General features: G+C 43.8%; 1 protein-coding gene across 4 annotated transcripts in view; it reads right to left on the minus strand.

The window, feature by feature from the left end:
- Nucleotides 1–24,158, minus strand: part of SLC4A8 (solute carrier family 4 member 8) — a 119,034-nt gene that overhangs the window by 12,432 nt on the left and 82,444 nt on the right. For all 4 annotated transcript variants that reach the window (XM_072991060.2, XM_020784555.3, XM_078384613.1 and 1 more), the window contains 6 exons: nt 21,886–22,047; nt 20,400–20,513; nt 18,713–18,874; nt 10,020–10,271; nt 7,690–7,758; nt 5,764–5,937 (listed from right to left, as the gene is read on the minus strand). In XM_072991060.2, the coding sequence (XP_072847161.2) occupies nt 5,764–5,937; nt 7,690–7,758; nt 10,020–10,271; nt 18,713–18,874; nt 20,400–20,513; nt 21,886–22,047 (933 nt within the window). The remainder of the gene's footprint in view (nt 1–5,763; nt 5,938–7,689; nt 7,759–10,019; nt 10,272–18,712; nt 18,875–20,399; nt 20,514–21,885; nt 22,048–24,158) is intronic.

Raw genomic sequence — 24,158 nt, forward strand, 5'->3', positions numbered from 1 at the left:
AAATTCTATATAACTAAAGAGATATTTTAGTATAAGATAAAAATCATTTGGAACAATATCTTAAGTATTTGTAGTCCAACACTGTGGGTAGACATGACTTCTACCCAAGCCCTAATAGGACCTGTTTGACAGTAAGCATTTGTTACATAACAGCACTGATGTTACCTGTCTGTCATGGGTTTGGAGGGAAAGTTCCATCCTATGGGGAGTGGAAGGCGGGACATCAGGAGGAGGGGCTGTACTGTATAAATATGTGATGCCTGTGTGGTGAAGGGAGATGCTGAGACAGACTGTGAGACACTGGGTGGTGACGAAGCAGCAGCTGGGGAGAAGAAGCTGTTGTGGGAGTCTGTGTGTCTGACAGGGTACTACTGTGTGTCAGAGTACCAACCTGAAAGGTTCAGGTGTCTGTGGGTTAGCCAGAACTGATGGGTTCAGGGTCTGTGCTTTAAGTTAAAGGTTCTAGGTGAACCAAACTGTATGCTTGTGTGTGTGAGAATAAGCCACGTTACTTTATTTTATTCACCTGATTGTTTTATTTACCCTGTTTGTATTTAAAATAAACCTTATTCTTTTGTTGTTTAAAAATCCATCCCTGGTCTGTGTGACTTCTTATAGGGAATGGTTGGTGGCAGCTTAGTAACTGTGTGATAGATCCCAGTAGGTCTGGGTTTGTCACATTGATTGGTGTCCAGCGTGTGGGATACGACTGGTCCAGTTGTCCAGCGGTCCAGCAAAGCCTTGGCAAGTGTGCCCAGAGCAAGGGGGGTCTAGTCAGGGACAGTCTGAGGCGCGTAGGTAATCTTCTAGGTGTACCTCACGGGGAGGTGCACTAGTAGAAGAACGTGCCAACTGGGGAGACTTAGATTTAGGTGCTCTGAGGCAGCCTAGTTTTGGCGGGAAAAGCTGAGGCAAATCTGCGTAGCAACAGTGAGCTAGCTTGCCAGCTGAGAGGCCCAGCAGAGGGGGGTAGGCTCTGACTCGATACTGTTGCAACTTTAGTGCTGAAGAACAGCAGCAATCTCTAGGGAGAGCTGGTTCTGAGGTAAAAGGAAAAAAGTGGTCGTTTTATTCTGAGGCTTGACTTTTAAAGCAGCCTGTTCTGAGGGGGGGGTTATGCCCTTGACTCGAAGCCAAGTAGCAGACATGAGTGAAGTGAAAGACCCCCAGATTGACCAAGGTTCTGAGGATGAATTTGGCTCAGTGCAGGGTGACAGCACAGGAGAGCAGAACCCAGAACTTAGAAAATTGATCCTAGCCCAACAGCATGAACTGAGGGTGAGGGAAATGGAGGAAAGATTAGAGAGAGAGAAAATGGCATTTGAATTAGAGCGAGAGAGAGAGAGGATGGAGAGAGAAGAAAGAATGGAGAGAGAGAAGATGGCGTTTGAATTAAGAAAACTGGAACTGATGAACCAGAACAATAATAACAATAGGGATTCTGAGGGAGGCCAACTGTCTAAGGCTGACCTGAAGAAATTCCCTGTGTACCACAAGGGAGATTGTCCTGAGGTGTTCTTTTCCTTAGTGGAAAGAGCGTTTGTGGACTTCTCAGTGAGGGAAACTGAGAAGATGACCATCATGCGGTCTTTAATCAGTGGTAGCCTGGCTGAGGTTTATGCCGAGATGCCTGAGGAATTGATGAAAGATTTTGCAGAGTTTAAAAAACTGGTGTTTGCAAGACATGGGATAAATGCAGAGCAGCTGAGACAAAGATTCAGGTCCCTCACTAAAAAACCAGAACAGACTTTTACCCAAGTGGGGGCCCAATTGGTGAGGCTGCTTGAGAAATGGCTATCGCAGGAGGGAATAGAGACCTATGAGCAGCTTAAAGACTTGATAGCCCTGGAACAGTTCTATTCAGTCCTGCAGGGGGAATTGAAATTCCAGGTGAGGGAAAGGAAACCGAAATCTGTGGCAGCAGCCGCAGAGATCGCAGATTTTATCTCCCAAATAAGAAAGCCCTTGGGTGAGGGGAAATCTGTAGGTAAACCCAAAGAAACCTACAGCAAGTACTCTCAGGGACCAGGGAAAAGCCAGCAAGGGGGAGGGGCCCATGGTGAAGGGAAGCCCTCAGACATGAAACCAAGACCTCAGATTTTGGAGGGAAAACCAAAACAAGATGAGAGAGAATCAAAATATACCAGAAAATGCTATTTCTGTCAGGGAAAGGGTCATCTAATCTCAGAGTGTGAGAAATTAAAGCAGCTAAAAGGAATGGTGCCTCAGAATTCTAGTGGGACCAAGCCAAAAGCTGTGTTCTGTGTCCAGAAAGAGCAAGGCTCAGTGTCACAGAGGGAGCCTGTTGCCATGGCTACTCAGTCTGGGACAGCTGCCTCTGCTGATCAGGCTGAGGAAAATGGTCCTCTTCTGGAGGTAAAGCGCTGCTTGCTGATAAAAACAGATTCTCAGTTGTTTGAGACAGCCGGGGTGGACGTAGGAATACTTGACCGTCAGTATAGGGGGCTGCGGGACACTTGTTCCCAGGTAACCCTGTGCCATCCAGATATTATTCCTAGGGAGTTTATAATCCCAAATGAGAGCATGAAGGTGGCAGGGATTGAGGGGCAGATAATCTCTCTGCCAGTAGCAGAGGTACCTGTCAACTTTCAAGGCTGGAGGGGAGATTGGCGGCTAGCGATTTCATCGACTCTGCCAGCAGCCGTGCTCGTGGGAAATGACCTGGCTGAACATGTGAAACGGGTGCTAGTGATTACACGCTCACAAGCCACCACAGAGACAGTTCAGGGGGGTAATGATGAGCCAGAGACGGAAGCAGAGGGGAGTTCAGAAGCTGTGGTGGAAACCCTAACCACAGACAGCAGATTTGGACAGGAGCAAAAGGCAGACGCCACTCTCCAAAAGTGTTTTGAACAGGTGACTGACGCCCAGCTAACACCTGAAACCCCAGTGAGATTTCTGGAGAAAAAGGGGATTTTATATAGAGAAACCCTGAGGAATATCTCAAAAGGGGGAGATGGGATCAGAAGTCAGCTGGTGGTACCTGAAAAGTATCGCCCCATGATCTTACAAAGGGGGCACTCTGACATGTTTGCTGCACACTTAGGGGTGAAAGGGCCCCTTGATTTGATCAAGCAAGATTGGGAGCAGATCACCCAGGATGACCCACAAGATGTTGTGACATACATAGACACCTTGATGAACGACCTAAGGAGAAATCTAGAGCTGGCAGCAGAAAACCTGCAAGCGCAGAAGGTCAAACAGAAAACATGGTATGACCGCAAAGCTAGAGAGAGGCACTTTGACCCAGGGGAGGAAGTGCTCTGGCTTAGGCCCTGCAGAGAGAATAAACTGCAGCTCAAATGGGCAGGACCATATAGGGTCATTTCCAAGATGTCAGACCTGAACTACCTAATAGAGCAGGAGGAGAACCAAGCAAGGAGGGTGGTTCATGTGAATGCCCTAAAACCCTACTACAGAGGGGAACAGAGGGTTTTATTCGCGATAAAAGCAGCTGAGAGTGAGGAAGCTGAATTACCCTTCTGGGAGGGTAGAGGGGAAGTAAAATACAACCCAGAGGAGGTCAATATCAGTCCTGCACTCACCCAAGACCAGCAGCAAGAACTAAAAATGCTGCTTAGTAAATATCAGCAGGTGTTTTCCAACAAGCCGGGGATAGTGAAGGGAGTGATGCATCGGATCCACACAGGGGATGCACCCCCGCAGGCAGTATCCCCATACCGAGTAACGGGACCCTATAGGGACAAGGTGCGGAAGGAGCTGGACGAGATGCTTAGGGAGAACATAATCGTCCCCTCTTCTAGCCCTTGGTCCTCTCCGATAGTCCTTGTGGACAAGCCTGATGGGAGCATTAGGTTTTGTGTTGACTACAGGAAATTAAACCGTGTAACCACTCCTGATGCCTACCCAATGCCCAGGCTAGACAACCTGATTGAAACCATAGGGGGTTGTCGGTTCATCTCATCATTGGACCTGGTAAAGGGATATTGGCAATTAAGAATTGATCCCAGGGATCAAGAAAAAACTGCCTTTTGCAGCCCGTTTGGTCTCTATGAGTTTCGAGTCCTGAGCTTTGGTCTCAGAAATGCACCAGCCACATTCCAAAGGCTGATGGACCAGACCTTGGCAGGGCTCAGTGACTTTACAGTGGCCTACATTGACGACATAGGGATCTTCAGTAATACCTGGGAAGATCACCTGATACACCTGGAGTTAGTGCTGCAGAGGTTAAGTGCAGCAGGGCTAACAGTAAAGGCCAGCAAGTGTCAGCTGGGTAGCCCAGAAATAAAATACTTAGGTCACATGGTAGGGGGAGGAATGATAAAACCCCTGGAGGCCAAAATAGAAGCTGTTCGTGATTGGCCTAGACCCAACACCAAGAAAAAAGTCAAATCATTTCTTGGGTTGGTGGGCTACTACAGAAAGTTCATCCCGAGGTTTAGCGAGATTGCGGCTCCGCTGACCGATCTGACGAGGAAGAAGGCTGATGACCGCATCCCGTGGACCAGCGACTGTGAGGCGGCGTTCCAGAGGTTGAAGGAGGCGTTAATCAACTATCCTGTCCTGCGTGCTCCAGACTTCGACCGGGAGTTCATCATCTACACCGATGCGTCTAACAGCGGGGTAGGAGCAGTTCTGTGCCAGGAGGATGAGAATGGTGACCAACATCCAGTGTCCTACCTGAGTAGGAAACTTCAAAAAGGTGAGAGACATTTGGCAACCGTGGAGAAGGAGTGTTTGGCCATAGTCTACGCGATCCAGAAGGCCAAGCCTTACATCTGGGGAAGACATTTTATTCTGTGTACTGACCATTCACCATTGCAATGGTTAAAGACGATGAAAACCCACAATAGCAAACTTATGAGGTGGGCTTTAAACCTACAGGACTATGACTTTGAAGTGAAGGTGGTCAGAGGGTCAGTGAACTGTGTTGCTGACGCCTTATCAAGAAGACCTGAAGACTGAAGACGGCGAAAGAACATGGACTATATGTATATAATGAAAACAAAAAGTTAAAATGTACCTGGTTTTAAATTGGTTTGTATTAATAAAGGTAAATTGATGTAATGTATATGGTAAATGTTTAAATGCCTATTTGAAATGTTTAACTTAGAATGTAAGTAAGTATAATATGGTAGGTATAATTGGTGTTGTGTGTTTTATACAGGTTGTTTTTTTGGGAAAAAGCACCTTAGCTTTCCCCCTACAAAACAACTTATAAAGAGGGGAGGTGTTACATAACAGCACTGATGTTACCTGTCTGTCATGGGTTTGGAGGGAAAGTTCCATCCTATGGGGAGTGGAAGGCGGGACATCAGGAGGAGGGGCTGTACTGTATAAATATGTGATGCCTGTGTGGTGAAGGGAGATGCTGAGACAGACTGTGAGACACTGGGTGGTGACGAAGCAGCAGCTGGGGAGAAGAAGCTGTTGTGGGAGTCTGTGTGTCTGACAGGGTACTACTGTGTGTCAGAGTACCAACCTGAAAGGTTCAGGTGTCTGTGGGTTAGCCAGAACTGATGGGTTCAGGGTCTGTGCTTTAAGTTAAAGGTTCTAGGTGAACCAAACTGTATGCTTGTGTGTGTGAGAATAAGCCACGTTACTTTATTTTATTCACCTGATTGTTTTATTTACCCTGTTTGTATTTAAAATAAACCTTATTCTTTTGTTGTTTAAAAATCCATCCCTGGTCTGTGTGACTTCTTATAGGGAATGGTTGGTGGCAGCTTAGTAACTGTGTGATAGATCCCAGTAGGTCTGGGTTTGTCACAGCATTCTTACCATCATAGGAAAGACAATAGCAGCCGGAGACGCCTTGATCACCCAGAGAAGGATGAGGCAGGTCAACTGGATTGCTGTGAAGAGATGCACTTTGCGCAAGGGAACATGTCGTAGGTAGATAAAGTCCGGCTGATGTTTCGGTGGCATTCCAAACAGCTTCAGGCGATCAAAAAACTGGAAAGAATGTTTAGACAAAGAGAGTGTGGCTTTTTTATTTTTAAATAAGGCATACGTTATAAATGAATTACTCCTTAAGGTGCTCTAGCAAACCCTCAGAAAAGCAGTAAACTATTGGTGGACCTCCAGATGCTGCCAGACGGCAACTTTGAGAAGGTCTAGCCAACACAATCAACCATGAGGAGCTATTGGAATTGAATTCCAGTAACATTTAACAGGCCACATATTGCCCGCCTCTGTCTTAAAGATAAAGGCATTTTGCATGTGACATGCTATATACATGCTAAGGGCTATATAGATATGAGTCCAAACAAATGTTTTTTTTTTTCCAATTCACATATTGGCTGGAATCCTGTTGCCTAGTTCCACAAATGGATAAGTTTTGGAAGCGATTTGCCATAAGTTAATACGATACTTTCTCTCTCTCTGGCATTCAGTTGGGTAAGTTTTATACTGTTTGTAATTAGAAATACTTCTACCATTAAATATTTGAGTTTGTATTTTATTTTGACTGTTTTATTATATTCATATTTATTATATTTAAATTTCACATGTTCTTATAATTTCATGCTGAGTTTTACCATGAACGGCATTTTATACAACAGGCAAAACCTTGTGTAACTTTGCAACCAATTCAGTTCAGCCTTCTATCCTTCTGAGGTTAGTCAAACTGTACCCTGCATAATTAACTTGTAAACTGCCCGGAGAGTCCTTTAAGCGCTATGGGGAGGTATGTACGCAACACGCTTTGCTCTGCAAGGGCCTAATTCAGCCATTCTCAATGGGGGCCAAATGGCCTCACACAGGCCCCTGGTACATCTGAAGGGGGGGGGCACAGAGCACAGACTGGGAAAAAGTTCTCACCCATCATAAGGTTCATTATAGAGCTTATACAATCTTGAATTGGCCTGTATTTATTTCATATTGTGTTTAAGTGGCCAAAAAAAAATGGGAATAGCTGCCCTAATTTACATTAATTAAAAGCTTCCTTTTGCTGCAGCGCCCCCCCACACACACACCTGTAAGTTTCAAGGCTTTGGATATGAGAAGAAAGGAGGAAGCCTTTAAAAGTCAAATACCACAGCCATCTCAGTAGTAGTCATTCTAATCCTGGAAGCAGTAATCCAGTAATGATTTTTAAAAAACTTTTCATGGCTCCCACCCCAACCCCAGTTCTGACGCTCCCAAAGGCTTCCCGAGGGCAAAAGGGAGCCTGAAGGAGGGATAGGAAGCTTTTAATTAGTGTAAATTAAACACTTCTGGAGTCCAATCCAAGTTGTGCTGGGCACACAGTTACACAACAGGATTTTTCCCAATGCATAAAATATCATGTATGGTAAAACTCTACATGAAATTATAAGAATACATAAAATGTAAATAAAATACGAAGTCAAATATTTAACAGCACAAATATTTCAAATTACAAATACTATAAAACATACCGTACTGAATACCAGAGAGGGAAAGTATCTTGTTAAGGGGGAACAAGGTAGCCCTTTTGGGTAAGGCAGGGAGTTTCCATTACTATATGCCTCAAAATACTATGACTTACAAAACATATGGCTGTTTGTCTATCAACATGGAAAACATAGGACTGAAGAAACAAATGCAGCCGAAGGTTCCATATCTGTATTTGCAAAGGACATCTAGTTTATGGGTAACTCTTGAACAGAGTTAGCATGACTTCTAAATTGCTCAAGCCAGCTTGCTCTTTATACTCCCTGCCCTAAAGTTTATTAGAATACATACCTGAATACCTCTCAGGGACGAAACACCCATGTATAGAAACAATCCATACAGAACAGCCATAGGTATAAACTAGGGGAAGAAAGAACATAAAACATTGCAAGGGATAGTAAGCCTAGAACTTTGATATCCCACAACACCAGAGAGCCAGAAATAACCTCCAGTAGTCATTTTACAAGCCCTCAAATGTCCGTGAGAACTTTTGCCTCATCCAAAATAACTTTTTTTAAAAATGATTATCCGCACTTGGAGGCCTCCAGGAGCTTTGGCTTTCAGTTTATGGCCAGAAGGGGCATTCCTGAAGGCCTCCACCCCTAAAAACCAGAAAAGGCAAACCAAAGGTGTCTCTCCAGGCATTTCCCATCTTTTAATAGCTGAAAGAAGCCATGTTCAAGCTCCTCACAGCCTGTGAAGCATAAATTTGGTTCCTAAGGCTCTGACCTTTCCACCATTTCATTATTATTTAGTTCTGATCACAGAAGAGGAACCTTTCAAATAGCACATGGGGAGGCGGTCTGGTGGCCAAGCCAGAGGGGCACTTGCCCCCACCAGAATCCTAAATTTATTATTTCAATATGCACAGACAGACAGGCTGAACTGTCATGGGGTGCCAACGTACCCTTATGCAGCTTTACAGTGTCATCCCTGGAAAAACTCCTGCAGAGACTCATAGTAGAGGAAGGTTGGCCTAGGACTCAGTTAGGGATGGTTTCAGCATGCCATTACATTAATTTGCTTCAAAAATAACTCCCCACGTTCTAATTATTACATTTCTGCATTTGATTCATTCAGTTCAAAGGTTAATTCAAATCTCACACATTCCTACATATACACAACACCCCGAAGAGATTGAAAGGAGGCCAGGAGAGTGAATGGCACAGAAACTCTGACTGAGGCAGCCAGATACGTTGGGCTCACAGCACCCATGTTTACTCTCCAGAGGAGTCCTTGTGTTAGCTGCTACTGCAGCAGAAACAGTGAGGAGTCATCTGCCAGACAAAAATGTCAGGATAGTGTCCCCTTTGAATTATTACAAGTGTAATGGCAACCGCAGAAGTGTTAAAGACGTGCTTCTTGCTTGCTGATTGTGCAACCAACAAGCAAGAGGCACCTCACCAGTTATCCAAAACTGCTCCTACAATTCTCAAAAGGGTAGCACCCTCCTCAATAGGACACAAGGCCACTCCTTATCTTCAGATAGAGAGGCAGCCACCTTGAGAAGGTGCTACGGGAGAAGTGGTGGCAAAATATGGAAAGGGAGAGTTGTTTGCCCCATAGCTTGCAGCCTCTAAGCTGGCCTGCCGCCTTCAAGTAGACGGCAGGATGCTGTGAGATTGGGTCAGTGGCTTCATCCAGATAGAGCCCTTGTGTTCCTCCTTAGGTATCCTATGGCACACCGGTGGTATTGATATTTTTCAGACAACACAAGCCTTTAAGGAGTTCTAATACTCATACAGAATGGGCAAAAAAAACCACCTGGCTTTTCCATCTTTTTTAACTACTTCCTATAGATGTTTTGATAATTTATGACTTTTGTCTTGGATTACTATTACTGTCAAACAACTTTCTCTTCTAAGCAGGGAGAAATGAATAATTTATTCATATCTTGAAAACACTTTGCCCAAAGCTCCCTAGATTTGGCACACAGCAAGAGCAAACTGTCTGATACAAATGTGTTAAATCTGGTGTGGATCCAGAGCCCAGTTTCAAAATTATATATACGGTGGTGCCTTGCAAGACGAATGCCTCACGGGATGAAAAACTTGCAAGACGAATGGTTTTTGCAATCGCTATGGTGCTTCGCAAGACGGTTTCTTCTATGGCCGTGCTTCCCAAGATGATTTTTTTTCAAGACCGATGCCTCGCAAGTTGAAAAAATTCATTCGTCTTGCGAGGTTCCCATAGGAATGCATTTTTTCACAAGTCAGCGCTACTCATGGAACGAATTACATTCGTCTTGCGAGGCACCACTGTATATAATTTCAAAATTATATATATATTTGGGCTGCCCCAATTTTTAGAATTGCCTTTTAAAATGTTGATTTGCTCTGCCAGCAAAAGATCGTTACTGCACTCTAGTGTAACAATAATCCACTATTATAGTTATTTAACAAGGTCACTACTTTTTCTTGGGCATTGTTTAGCAGTGGTTCCAAATACATTCTGCAAACACCACTCATAAGCGCACTTTCAGAACAGTATTTCAGTTAACTTGTATTGCCAAGACTTAGTCTCTCATAGTAGTGCCAGCCCAGCTAACAATAATGGGCTTATCTCAAAAAGGGAGCAATCAGTCTCTTTGAATGCCCTTGAATGTTCTTCCATGGTTTTACCTGCAACACAGCAGTTAAAAAAACAGAGAGGCCCATTAAAACAAAGATCATCACTCCAGTAGCTCTTTGTTCACGTATGCCCAGGAATTTGGGTTGTTCCCCAGGAGCTGCTGTGGTAGATTCCACTTTGAGACTGTTCACGTGACTGATGGAAAGGACGGTAGCAGCAACAAACCAGGGCAATCCCATTATCGAACATATGCCAAGCATGATGCCCACCATGAGAAGGTCCAAGTGGTAGCCACATCCTTTCTGCAGAGATACAATTAATTAACAGAGACTTAACTATGTATTTACAGAAATGCTAACAAGGTATAGACAAGCAGAAACATTGATTTTTGGAAATGGAGCTCCTATGCTGACAGTGGGATGTTTGTTTGTTAGAAAAAAGAGCAGTCTGCCCCACCTCAAGTTGTTAACATGCTTGAAATGCATCGTAATTCACAAAGCAAATAGATGGCAAAGGCAAGATTCATGCCCTGGGAACCTAGAACGATGGTAAGAGGGAGAAGCAGACTGATACAACCTCTTCTCAGCTGCAAGATCCTTTCATTTAAGACAGCAAACAAGACTTTGAATAAGAGAAACAGCATGTAGGTTTAGAGGTTAGAAAATACACTTTTTAAGATTACCAGTTCCCAAATGTCCCAGGCAGAAATAGTTAAAATGTCTGGGGGACTCCATGAATTGTAGCCCTGCAAAATAGAAATTTCTCAGACTCTGCTGTGAGTCAGGAAATGTGAACGAACCCCTCATCTTGGGCGGATTTTTGTGCATTATTCTCCATGATGCATTATAGACAATAAAGAGAAGTTACCTACCTGTAACCATGCTTCTTCTAGTGGTCCTTTGTGAATCCACACAATTGGGTTGTTCTACCCCTGTGCAGGACCTCTTGGAGGTTTCTAGAGCTTAAAGACATGTGATTAGTAGGATGCTCCTCCGTGGAGCACATGCTCCGCCCACCAGAAGTCCCCTCAGTTCCTGTAAGAGTCCGCCGCTGTCAAAGAACTATATTAAAAAAGACAATGTAACTGAGAGAGTGGAGGATAGGTGGGAGGTGTGGATTCACAGAGGACCACTGGTTACAGGTAGGTAACCTCTCTTTCTTCTTTGTGGCCTCTGTGAATGCACACAATTGGGTGACTGCCAAGCTCACTTACCAGATGGTGGGTCATCCCGGTAAAACTGAGGTCAAAACAGCTCTTCCAAAAGCAGCATCTTTTTGTGTTTTTTTTTGCCCGGACATCAAGACAGTAATGTCTCACAAAGGTTGATGGAGTAGACCATGCAGCTGCACAGCAGATGTGAGAAAGATCTATTCCCAGCTGGAAGGCAGTAGAAGTTGACAGTACTCTGGTAGAATCAGCCTGAAAATGTTCAGGCAGTGTTTTGCCTGCTAGCTCATGGGTCAATGAAATGGTTTGAACAATCCATCGCGAGATAGTTTGAGGCGAAGCTGCAGCTTATGGGGGCCATGAAAACATAGAAAAGTCTTGGTGATTTTCTGAATGATTTAGTCCTATCAATGTAGAAGGCCAAGGAGTGTCTTACATCAAGCATGTGGAGCATGCACTCAAGAGGTGTAGAAGGAGACGGAAATAAAGTACAGTGGTGACTCGCTTGACAAGGATAATCCGTTCCAGCAAAATCGCTGTAGAGCGAAGTCCTCGTCAAGCGAAATAAAAAAGCCCATTGAAACTCATTGAAAACTGTTCAATGCGTTCCAATGGGCTAAATACCTCAGCGTCCAGCGAAGATCCTCCATAGGGCGGCCATTTTCCGATGCCTGTGCAGTGAAAAATCCATCCTAAAGCACAGTGGGGAGCCATTTTACACAGCGGGTGGCCATTTTGAAACCTGACGATCAGCTGTTTTGATCGTCATAATGCAAAGAATCGGTTCCTGAAGTAGGGAACCCATCATCAGGAAGTGAATTTTGCCCATTAAAACATTGTTTTGCGATCGCAAAAGCAATTGCAAAAACCTCATTGTCAAGCGGATTCGTCGTTTAACGAGGTAATTGTTAAGCAAGGCACCACTGTAGGTAGAATTAACGGTAGAATTAACGGCTGATTAAGATGGAATTCAAAGACAATTTTAAGTGAAAATAATACATCAAAATAGAGGGTAATCTTATCCATATAGAATTGAAAGAAGGGTGGATCTGACCTGGGGGCTGCAAGTTTGCTAGCATGCTTAGCAGATGTTATTGCTACAAGGAAGGATGTTTGTGAGATTAGAAGTAGCCATTGGTTCAAACGCTGGTCTAGTGAGTACGTTGAGGGCAAGTTGTAAAGACCACTGAGGAAGACGATGTTGCTGTGGGGGGTGAATATTTTGGAGTCCCTTGAGGAATTTCTTCAAATTTGGGTGGGAAAAAATCTAGCTGAATCAGAATGAGAAGGTTGTGAGCTTACAATAGCTGGAATGTAAACCTTTAAGGTAGAATGAGACAGTCCAAGATGAAATAGATGAAGGATAAAGATAAGTAAGGTCTTCAGAGACACTGGTGTTGCAGATAAGTTCTGAGAATTAGCAAAGGAGAGGAATGCCTTCCATTAATTTTGGTATAACTGTTGGGTCGAGGGTTTTCGAGCTCGATCAAGTATGTCTCTTATGGTGGAAGTATCCTCCACACAGTAAGTTTCAGAGAGTCTACGTCCGGGTGGTAAATCATCCCACTGTCCTGAGTGAGAAAGTTGGGAATCAATGGGAGATGGAACATGTCCGTTGACATTGACCTCAAGTGCGTGAACCACAGTTGTCATGGCCACCATGGAGCAAGGAGGATGGCATTTGACTGGAACTGTCGAAGTCGAATGATGGTTTTTTGTACGAGCAGTATTGGAGGAAATAGGTAGAGTAGGCCTCTGGTCCATTTTATCACAAAGGCATATCCGTGTGAGCTCCTATCGGTACCAGCTCAAGAGCAATATCTCTGACATTTGGTGTTGGTCTTGGAAGCAAAGACATCAAAGGATGGAACACCCCACTTGTGGCAAAGCAGATCGAAAACACTGTCGTCTAGTGACCACTCATGTGTTTGCATGATAAGGCAGCTGAGATGGTCTGTGACAAGGTTGTCGTCTGTGGCGACATGGACCACTACTGGGAAGATGTGGTGTAGGTAACACCATTCCCTACATTCGACAGCCAGGTATAGTAATGAGAGAGAGTGGGTTCCTCCTTGCTTGTTTATATAGTAAAGAGCTGTCGTATTGCCTGTAGCGACATGTACGACTTGTCCTGCAATGAGAGGTAAGAAGGCGTGAAAGGCCTTGATGATTGCTAAAAGTTCGAGGTGCTTGATATGTAATAATTTCTCTTTTGTTGTTTTCATGATGTGGACAATGGGCTCCCAATCCCAAGGGGCTGGCATCAGTGGTGACCTGTATCATGAGTTGTAGTGGTTGGAAGGGTCTACCGACTAGCAAGTGGAGAAGAGATGTCCACCAGGTGAGTTGACAGGTGAGTTCAGGTGTTACTGTGAGGCATTTGGACGGATGGTCTATCATGGGATCGAATAATGATAGATACCATGATTGAAGGGATCTCATTTTGAGTCTAGCATGTTGGATAACAGCAGTTGTGGATGCCATGAGCCCGAGAAGGTGCTGGACTTGATGGGCTGATACCGAGGCTAGAGGTCAGAATGGTTGGGTTGTTCGCCCCAGTTTGGTGATTCTTTCTTGAGGAATAAAAGCTCTGGCTTGTAGGGAGTCAAAATATGCTCCGATATACGTGGCAGTTTGTGAAGGTTCGAGATGGGATTTGGCAAGGTTCACCTTGAGCCCGAGGTCTTGAAGAGTATCAAGACTGAACTGGGTAGCTCTGATGGCATCGTAATAGGAAGTAGCGACTATCAGCCAGTCGTCTACGTAGGGGAATATGGAGATACCTTGAAGACGGAGATAAGCAGCGACTGGTGCCATACATTTGGTAAAAGTTCTCAGTGTCATGGAAACTCCAAATGGGAGGGAGCAAAATTGGTATGAGATGTTGTCAAATCGGAATTGAAGGCATTTGTGATGATGCGGGTGGATGGAGATGCAGAAGTACGCATCCTAGAAGTTGATGAGGACACACCAGTCTCCCTGTGAGAAGAGAGGGATAATAGTGTCAGGTGTCAGCATTCTGAAGTGTCTGGGTCAAATGAATGCATTGCGGTGTCTAAGATCGAGAATAGGATCCTTTTTGGGAACTGTAAAGTATCTTGAGTAGAATCCACCATGCAGGGCAGAGGAAAGGACTCTAAGTATGGCATATTTTTGTAGAAGAAGGAAAACCTCTTCTCAGAGATCCATTGAGTATGAGGTAGTCTTAATGGGTCCAGGTGGTAGAGTATGATCAAATTCAATAAAACAGCCCTTTTGGATAATAGAAAGGACCCACTGGTCATTAGTGATTTGACGCAAAGAGCTCAGGAAGGGATGTAATCTGGTCTGGAATGGAGATAGAAGGGGTCTACGGATATTGCTTACCCTTCTTTTGTTGACGTCGAAAGGGCTGATGGCGGGTCTGTTGCTGCTGGATTCAAAAAGCAGGTGGTGTTGATGTCGATGGGCCGGAATAGGATATGTCATAGGTTTGTATGGTTGGTATAGTTGTTGGTATTGTTGAAAGGGCTATTGGAAGAAAGGCTGCCTGCAAATGGTTGTTGTGGGTTTTTCGGGCTCTTTGGCCGTGTTCTGAAGGTTGTTCTTCCTAACATTTCGCCAGTATCTGTGGCCGTCATCTTCAGAGGACAGCACTCTGCAAAACTGAGGGCTCTGGTAGCAATAAGGTTGTTGGGTAGAATATGAGCATGCTGTTTTATAGATTTTATGAAGGTTATCCATTACTTAATCTGTCTTGGCGTTAAAGAGGTCAGCACCATCAAATGGGAGGTTTTCAATTTGTGATTTGGTATCATCTGAGATGCTGGCAGATCTCAGCCAGGCATGTCGTCTTAGGGCAATAGAAGTCGAGATAGCCTTAGAAGTGGCCTCCATGGTATGGCGAGACGCAATTCTTTGTTGTTTGGCCAGGGTTGTAGCCTCAGCGTGGATGTTTAGAGCTTCTGTCTTGGAAGCATCAGGAGCCACTTGGAGTATGGGTAGAATTTTATTCCACAGTTGCCGATGGTACGCGCCTATTGCAGCTTGGTAGTTTGGAAGGATGTAAGAGAATATAGGTGTCGGCCTAAGATATCAAGTTTTCTCCCTTCTTGGTCAGTAGGGCCTACAGAGGATTTATTACACGCTCTGGACTGTTGGATTCGACAATGATAGAGTTCAGTGTAGGATGGTTGTTCTGGGTTTTTCGGGCTCTTTGGCCGTGTTCTGAAGGTGATTCTTCATGACGTTTCGCCAGTCTCTGTGGCCGGCATCTTCACAGGACAGCAACCTGTGCTCTGGTGTAGTTGGCTTGGGAGTGCAGTATTTATGGCTGTGAGATAGGCTTTTGTCTTTTTCCTGTAGATGGATTAGTATGTATTGTTGTGGGTGTATTGTTGTGCTAAGGGGAAGAGATTATCTGTTCCTGTGATTGATGGGTGTCATTAGCTGGTCTTTTGTGTGTAGTGATTCCCTGTCCTTGTGGGTGGGTAGAGTTCATTGACCTTTTGCACGTAGTATGTTTGATAGCTGGGAGCCAAGTTTTGTTGAGCTTCATACTTTCCTCTTTTTTGTTGAAACTGTGCTTGTGCTTGTGGATTTCAATGGCTTCCCTGTGCAGTCTGACGTAATGATTGCTGGTGTTGTCCAGTATTTCAGTATTTTGAAATAGAATTTCATGTTCAGTTTGTTTCTGGGCATGTTCAGCTACTGCAGATTTTTCTGGCTGTTTTAGTCTGCAGTGTTTCTCATGTTCTTTGATTCTGGTGTGGATGCTTCATTCCAATATATACCTGGCCACAACTGCATGGTATCCAGTATACTCCTGCGGTGGTGAGGGGGTCCCTTCTGTCCTTTGCTGACTGTAACATTTGTTGTATTTTTGTGGTGGGCTTGAATACTGTTTGTAGGTTGTGTTTTTTCAGAAGTTTCCCCATGCGGTCCGTGACCCCTTTGATGTATGGCAGAAATACTTTATTTGTGGGTGGCTGTTTTTCTTCTTCAGTTTGGTGTTGTTTTCTAGGTTTGATGGCTCTTGTGATTTCATTTTTGGAGTAGCCATTTCCTGTAGGGCCAAACTCAGGTGGCTGAGTTCAGTGCTGAGAAACTGAGCTTCACAGTTCCAATTTGCCCGGTCTACCAGTGTTTTGATCATGCCTCTTTTTTGCTGTGGGTAGTGGTTGGAGTTTTTGTGTAGGTACCAGTGTAGGATGTTTAGAGAGAAATGCTGTATCGGGACCATTGGTCTTCTACAGTAATGATTCTCTACACATCCAAGATTTGTAATGAAGGGGGTTTGTCCCATGATTCTTTCACCAACTCAAGCATAGTCAAGCTTAGAGGTGGCATCTTGTCCTGATTAAGGTCATCAAAGACCAGATCTTGTTTTTGAGGTGGTGGTTCTTCTATGTCTAATTGTAAGGATTTTGCCATTCGCATCACTAGTTGAGAGTAGGAGGTAATATCTTCTGATGGGGAAGGTGAGTGATTCTCGGCTACATCAGAAGAAGGGATAGGTAGATTAGAGGGAGATTCTTGAGAAACATCAGAGTTGGAATCTGGAATAGCACAAGAAGAGTCAGAAGATGGTGATGGATGTGGAGGTTTAGCCGTCGATACCAATGTAGGCAGTAACTGTGGAGTAGTACGTTGTTCAGTGTCAGTAGGAGGGGAAGAGGACCCTTATACTGTAAGTGGTAGTAACTTGTAGAGAGGTTTGGTGTCGGGATTGTTTGGAGGATTGTCTCGCCCATTTGGATCGAGAGTGTTCTTGAACAGGTGATAGAAGAGTGCGTTTGAGAGCTGATTTGATCGGGATCTGTGTCGATGTCTGGTACGTAGTAGAACGACGATGTTGGTGTCCTGGTGGTGAAGGCAAAGCGGAAGGTGAATGTTGAGATGGATAAACATATCTCACCATTTTAGGCTCGTCATAATATGCATGCTCAATCAAGTCATCGTGGTAATAGGGGTCATAACGATGATACGGATGTTCATATCTAGGTTGGTACTGAGATGGTTCAGGATAGTAATAATATACCCTGTGCAGTGCGTCATATTGGACCGGCAACAGGTGTCATCTCTTTGTTCAACGTTTTCTAGGAGACTAGTGAGACGACTGAGATTCAGAGACTGGAATAGGTATTGCCCGCCCTAAAGATGTAGGGCTTGAACGGGCCGAGGCCGGGTTGGAATGAACAACAGCCAGAGATGGGCCAGTACTCGGTGAAAGGCTGGCAATAGCAGCAGCCTGAGCCAATGTCAAAGTCTGATCGTCTCTATCAGAGCAAAAGGCGTCTCTAGATGACTCAAGGATCAGTGATGGTAATACCGATTGAGGTGGATCAATATGAGTCGATTTCGTTGGGGTTTTTTGGTATTTTAAAGTTTATCTTTCTTCTTCTTAAAAGAGTCATCAGGATGGGTTGGGGCCTTCGATGCAGACGTTGAACTCAATTTCGATTTTGAAGTCAACTCTGAATGGTCCTTTTACTGAGGCGAAGGATTCATTGGGCTCGATATTGGGCGAGGAATTTCACGACGTTCAGGAGTTGGAGACGCCGGCGGATCCATGGAAGCCAGATTTAAAGATTTTTCCCAGAGCAAGAGCAGACCCTTTAAAGTCGTAGTTTTAAGGTGGGCTTTGTAAGCTTTTTACACTCGGGACAGGGGTGTGTTTGATGTTGTTCCCCAAGACAAAAAAGGCAACGGTTGTGTCTGTCAGTAAGTGGGATCTGATTCGTGCAGAACACACACTGCTTGAAGGGCACAGGAGGAGCCATAAAAGGTCAGGGAAAGAGAATGGAGAAAGGTGGGGGGAGGGGGGAAATACCGCGGGAAGACTGAAAAACGAGTAAATTGAAAGGGGAAAACAGGTAACTCACAGGGGGAAAACGTCCAAAGAAAGATGATTGAAAAATAAAGGATCTCAATGATCAATAATCCCAACAACAGTATGATCGCTCTAACATTCTGAAATAGGTCCCATCTAAGCAGCGGCAAAAAGGAACTCAGGAGACTTCTGACGGGCGGAGCATGCGCTCCACGGGAGAATGTCCTACTAATCACATGTCTTTAAGCACTAGAAACTTCCGATAGGGTCTGCGCAGGCGCAGACCCTATCGGCTGCATTCACAGAGACCCAATTGGCTCCATTCACAGAGGCCACAAAGAAGAACCCACCATTAAGTTACATTTATGGCTCAACTCCCATTACCCTCAACTTCTATGTAACCTGTGAGAAATGGATGGATTGGGTGCAGTTTTACAATGCAATTCTATACAGGTTTAATCGTAAGTAATTCCCACTGAGATCAATGAGGCTTAAACCTGGGGGAAATGGATATAGCACGGTTACCTTATTTAGTGAAACACCTGCCCCACTAAAATCAGTGGAACTTAATTCATCATGATCATGGCTAAATTTGTCCCAGGAACAACTTTCTCTGGATCCAAGCCATTGTCTTTAACAGGGTCCTTCAATACCTCAAAGCAAAAGCTGCAGTGATTCCAGTAAGACAGCATGATTTTCCTTTTCACATCAGAGCCAGAGGAAGAAAAACACGACAGTCTATTGCGGCTGTACAGAAACATTACCTTAAGTTTGTGTTCCTTTCTGTTCACAATAACTGCTGTGATTTGCTGGTCCATAAATATCAGAATAGTACACAACAGAGCTGGGATGACAGCTGCTACCACCGTCCACCAGGGGTTGGTCCCTATGGGGCTCACAATCCAATCACGGTCATTTCTCGTTGGCTGTGGAAAGAAAGAAAAAACATTAGATATCCCATATAAGCCTTGCTTTCTGTTTCTCATTCTGAATTTAAATATACAGTGGTGCCTCGCTTAACGACGATAATCCGTTCCAGGAAAATCGCTGTTAAGCGAAAACATCGTAAAGCGAAATTAAAAAGCCCATTGAAACACACTGAAAACCGTTCAATGCATTCCAATGGGCTAAAAACTCACCGTCCAGCGAAGATCCTTCATATGGCGGCCATTTTCGGTGCCTGTATAGAGAGGAATTGGTCCCTAAGCACAGCGCAGAGCCATTTTAAGCACCCGGTGGCCATTTTGAAAACCCGGGCGATCAGCTGTTTTGATTATCGTTAAGCGAAGAATCGGTTCCCGAAGCAGGAACCGATCATCGTCAAATGAAAAAAACCTATTTAAACATCATTTTGCAATCACAATTGCAATCGAAAAAACATCGTCATTAAGCAGATTCGTCATAATGTGGAGTAATCATTAAGCGGGCACGACTGTATTGTCCATTTTTGCTAGAGCTGTCAAAATCCATGCAGAAAACAAAGGATTCTTTATGTAGAAACACTCATACAGGGACACACATACCAACCACAGAAGTATAATGTCTCTCCCACATATCAGACCAATGACCAATTTCCTTCACAAAATGCTGGAAGCGGTCTTGGTGATAAGCAGGATACAGTGCCCCTCACAACATATTCTATGAACTAATCATCTGCCCCTCTTGCCAGGAATCCTGATAAGCTTTTTCCTAGTGGTAAAGATACTCAGAGACAGTGCTTTTCAAATGGTGTTCCTAACCATGTTATGAAATCCTCAAAATCAACAAGAGTATTAATATTGGACAAGGCACCTCCCAGAAAGAAAGACTGCTTGCCGTTATTGAACTCTCCTAGAATTCACACCTACAAGGTAATGTTGCCTCTGCTCGGGGACTGACAGTGCCCTCCTCAATAGGCTGCAGAAGAATGTTCTGTTGCTGCAGGCAGGAATCCCAGGGTTGGCATGTAGGGTCTCGTCAGCAATCAAGCCATGGCTTCCCAGGTGGAGGACAGCTTTAGGACATGTTGAGTTAAGGAGACTTCTGTGTTGATTTCAGAAGTGAGCTTTAGCTTTCACAAAAGAAAATGTTTTGCAGAGAGAAAAACAATCCTAGGTCTCTGAACCTCTTCCTTAAGATGCTTTTCTTAAGGTGTCAAGAGATGTGTTGCAATATGCAAATAGCACTAAGCATTGAGATTATCAGACAATTTGGCTGGCAGTGCCAGGAGTTGTTTCTACTTACTTTCTGGACACACACACACACACACACACACACACACACACACACAGAGAGAGAGAGAGAGAGAGAGAGAGAGAGAGAGAGAGAGAGAGAGAGAGAGAATAAACAGGACAAAGAACATGTGACAGCCAGCCTCTTTTCCACGCACTCAGTGCAATGTGTTTTCCATGTCCAAAAGCTAGCTGACGTCGTATGAGATATTTCACTAGAAAAGGAGAATGGCATGCCTACCTGGAATTTGCTGGGCACTTGAAGCTTTGGTGATGGGATCCCAATTAAATAGTCAATTGCCACCATAATAACAATGGTAAGGAAAATAGCAAAGTCACCAATCATGGAACGGACCTAGCAAGAGAAACCAAGAAAAAGTTCAGCAGGGTGTAAGCCAACTTAACAAAGCACTCAAGATGTTCCCTAATGGTCTTCACAATGGCTACCCAGTATGGAGATGGAGAGGCCAGGGGCTAAAAAGGCCCAAATGCCATGAACCCAACTCTCCCTGTGATAAGGGAGGATTACCAGCCCATCTGATCACCTGCAAATTGAATACACATCATCCAGGCCGCAATGTGGCACACACAGAGGGCAAAGGCAGTAGGATGATACCAAAAAGCATTTCAAGTAGATGCATAAAGCAAATGAGGCAATCGTCTATGGTGCCAGGTCAGTGAATATGTGGAAGCCAAAGCAACCTTGGGGATACTAGCCTAAATCAGGAGCAAGGTCCCCAAAAAACATTTTACCTAGTCCAGTTCAGACACAACTATAATCGGAAACATAACAAAAAGTTAAGAAGCACGGGTAGCTTATCAACAGGAATACCCTTCCCAAAATTTTCTCAGTCCACAAGCCACCCATGCTGGGAAGATACTGAAAGACAAAAATAAGCCAAACCTGAGACAGACCAACAACTTTTCTCTCCCTTGCCCCGCCATCTCTCTCTCCTCTCCTTCCACAAAACCTTCCTCATGCATGCACAATGCAAGAAACAAATGAGGCACATTCTGATGTACATGTACAGCTCCTGAGCCCAGCCTGAACTTTGTCCTGCAACTCTGCAGCTGGGTCAGAGACAAACAGACACACAGGCATATCTTTCCACTACAAAAATCATGCAGATGCTATCTGAATCAGAATGCAACTCATTTCCTCTTCTGAATAAGGGTCAAGTTGCTATATGCTTCAGTCTGCCTTACATGACCGAGGAAAGATATAAGAGCAGCACAAACCTAAAGCCCCCTTCCCACAAAACTAGTTTGTTCATCACAGGGACGTGGTGGCGCTGCGGGTTAAACTGCAGAAGCCTCTGTGCTGCAAGGTCAGAAGACCAGCAGTCATAAGATCAAATCCACAAGACGGAGTGTGCCCCCGTCGCTTGTCCCAGCTCCTGCCAACCTAGCAGTCTGAAAGCATGTAAATGAGAGTAGATAAGTAGGTACCACCATGGTGGGAAGGTAACAGCATTCAGTGTCTAGTTGCGCAGGCCACTTGACCACAGAAAATGTATCCGGACAAACGCTGGCTCTACAGCTTGGGAACAGGGATGAGCACCATTCCCTAGAGTCTGACATGACAGGACTAAATGTCAAGGGGAACCTAGTTTGTCCATCTAAATAAAGAGGAGGTGCGGATTCCCTCCTGATTCCCAATATACAAAATGCTAAAGGTCACTCAAGAGAGTCAAGTGTGTTGGTGTTAAAGTCTGTCACCCACTTACTTTTGTTGGAAAGTAACTACTGCTCTTAAACATCTTCAGAAGGCTTGACAAGATAAAGGTAGAAAAGAACAAGATGCAGCACCAGAAAAGGACATCAGGGGTCATAGGGCCATTCAGCCCACATGTAGGTCCTGTGAACTCTCCATGAAGCTCCTTGCATTCCTGAACAAACAAATGTAATCAGATCATTAAAATGACAACAGTGGCAATGGTGACATCATGGTGGCAACAGGGGACAACATGGACAACTGTACAGATTAACTAAAATGAGCCGTTGAATAAGTCAGGGGTTCAGACTTCTAGTACCAAAGAAACAGCATGAAACAGTTGACAAAAGCAACAAAAACAAATGTCTGTAGTTGTAGAAGGAGTGGCCATGTTAGTGGCTGTGCAAGTATTATATGTAAAAGCAAAATAGAAATAAAAAGTTAAAAAAGCCAAAAACGTGATGGCACCTTAAAAGCTTACTTTTTAAATGGGAACACGTCCACTTCATCAGACATGCCTTTCTGCATTGATTGAGGTACACCCAAAAATGCCTGTGTGCAGGCTAAATTTGGAACTTTATTACTCAGCAGAAATCCTCTCTAAGTGCACGGCTACAATTATGAAAATTCAGTATTTTGATTTGAGGAAAACACCAAGCTTTAAATTGTGCAAGAAGATATATAATAGCAAATGCTTGAAGAGTACTGGCAAAATAAAGATAAGAAGAGGTATGGAAATGGAAGTGATATATAATGAGAAACCTCGGTGCAGACGCTTCCCACAGTTAAAGTCCAGAGAAGATTAACCTACAAAGGCCCCTCCAAAAGTCAAATATTTAAGAAGATAGTAATAATAAATGCATTTCACACTTTCCCGCAAATGGCAATGCAAAGCTCTTTGTCTTTTGCCTGTGACTGAAATAAGCTGAAAATATGGATAACTTGGTCTGCTTTTACATTATACTATATACCGTATTTTTCCATGTATAAAATGATACTTTTCCCTTAAATAATTTGAGAAAAAAAGAGGGTTGTTTTATACACGGAAGGCAGCTCTTTACCCCTGCCTTTCCTTTAGCAAAAAGGAAGGGGAGCCGTTGTTCCCTTTTTGCCAACCTCCGTGCCTTCTCAAAAGGCAAGGGCAGCCTGGATTTAGCAAAAAGGAAGGGGAGCCATCTACGGCTCCAGCGCACCCTCGCCTTTTCAGAAGGCACAGAGGTTAGCAAAAAGGACAGGGAGCAATGGCTCCCCTTCCTTTTTGCTAAAGGAAAGTGCCTTCGCAAAAGGCAAGGAAAAGCGGCAGTTATTTTGACAGCCGCTTTCCTTGCCTTTTGCCAAGGCACAGGGCTTAGCAAAAAGGGAGCCCTTTGATCCCTGCTCTTTCTAATTTGGGGTTAGAAAAAGGGGGGTTGTCTTATACTTTGGGTCATCTTATAAATGGAAAAATACGGTACCGTATAAAGCTATGCATGGAAGATCCTATCCAAATGAAAGAACTGCTTTTTGGTAATATTGCTGCCTGTTTGACTTATGAATATTCCCAAAGCATCAAAGGAACAAATTACAAATAACTTGTAACTAAGTCATTTCTGCATTGGTTGAGGTGTAACTAGGTTATGCTACAATGATAATGTAACGGCAAGTAATGTGACTACTTTGCAGTGTAGCTGCAACTATTTTAGTTGTTTTTACAATTATAGGAGAATTGTGACCTCATTAGATAGGTGGGTTTTGTATCACAGGCTTACAGCTTGCAGCATTCTGATTTCTGTTTTAACAAAATAACTTAGAAGTCATACTTTCAGATACTTTTAAATAATGGGAAATTAAAGTTACTGCAACTATCAGGGTAATTAACTATCTGGGTGAGGGGGCTTGGCAATTAAGCTGTTCATAATAATTCTTCAAAGTAATTTTCCAAGCCCTGAGCATGTTCACTAATCCAATTACAAAAATGGAGTAAGTTCTTCAATTTAAAATAGCTACTGAAAAACTTATAATAACAATATGTATTAAAGCTCATCACTAAGTCCTGTGTGAATTATGTTACCAAATTTTACCATCTAAAACATTTCCGGCCTAAGATATGTTACAGTCATGTAATGCCTATTTTTATATTTCAGTGTTGACCCACTTTTCACCTGAAGCCAATTTGGCTCAGATCAGACCTTTAGAGACAGCTTGTTGCCTCTTCCAGCAAAATAATAATAATAAAATAAATAATAAATAGCCTAATGGAATCTTAAAAGACCAGCATATATTATTTGGCAATAAAAAAAATACAAA

The sequence above is a fragment of the Pogona vitticeps genome, chromosome 2 (assembly GCF_051106095.1).
Source record: "Pogona vitticeps strain Pit_001003342236 chromosome 2, PviZW2.1, whole genome shotgun sequence".
Lineage (NCBI taxonomy): Eukaryota > Metazoa > Chordata > Lepidosauria > Squamata > Agamidae > Pogona > Pogona vitticeps.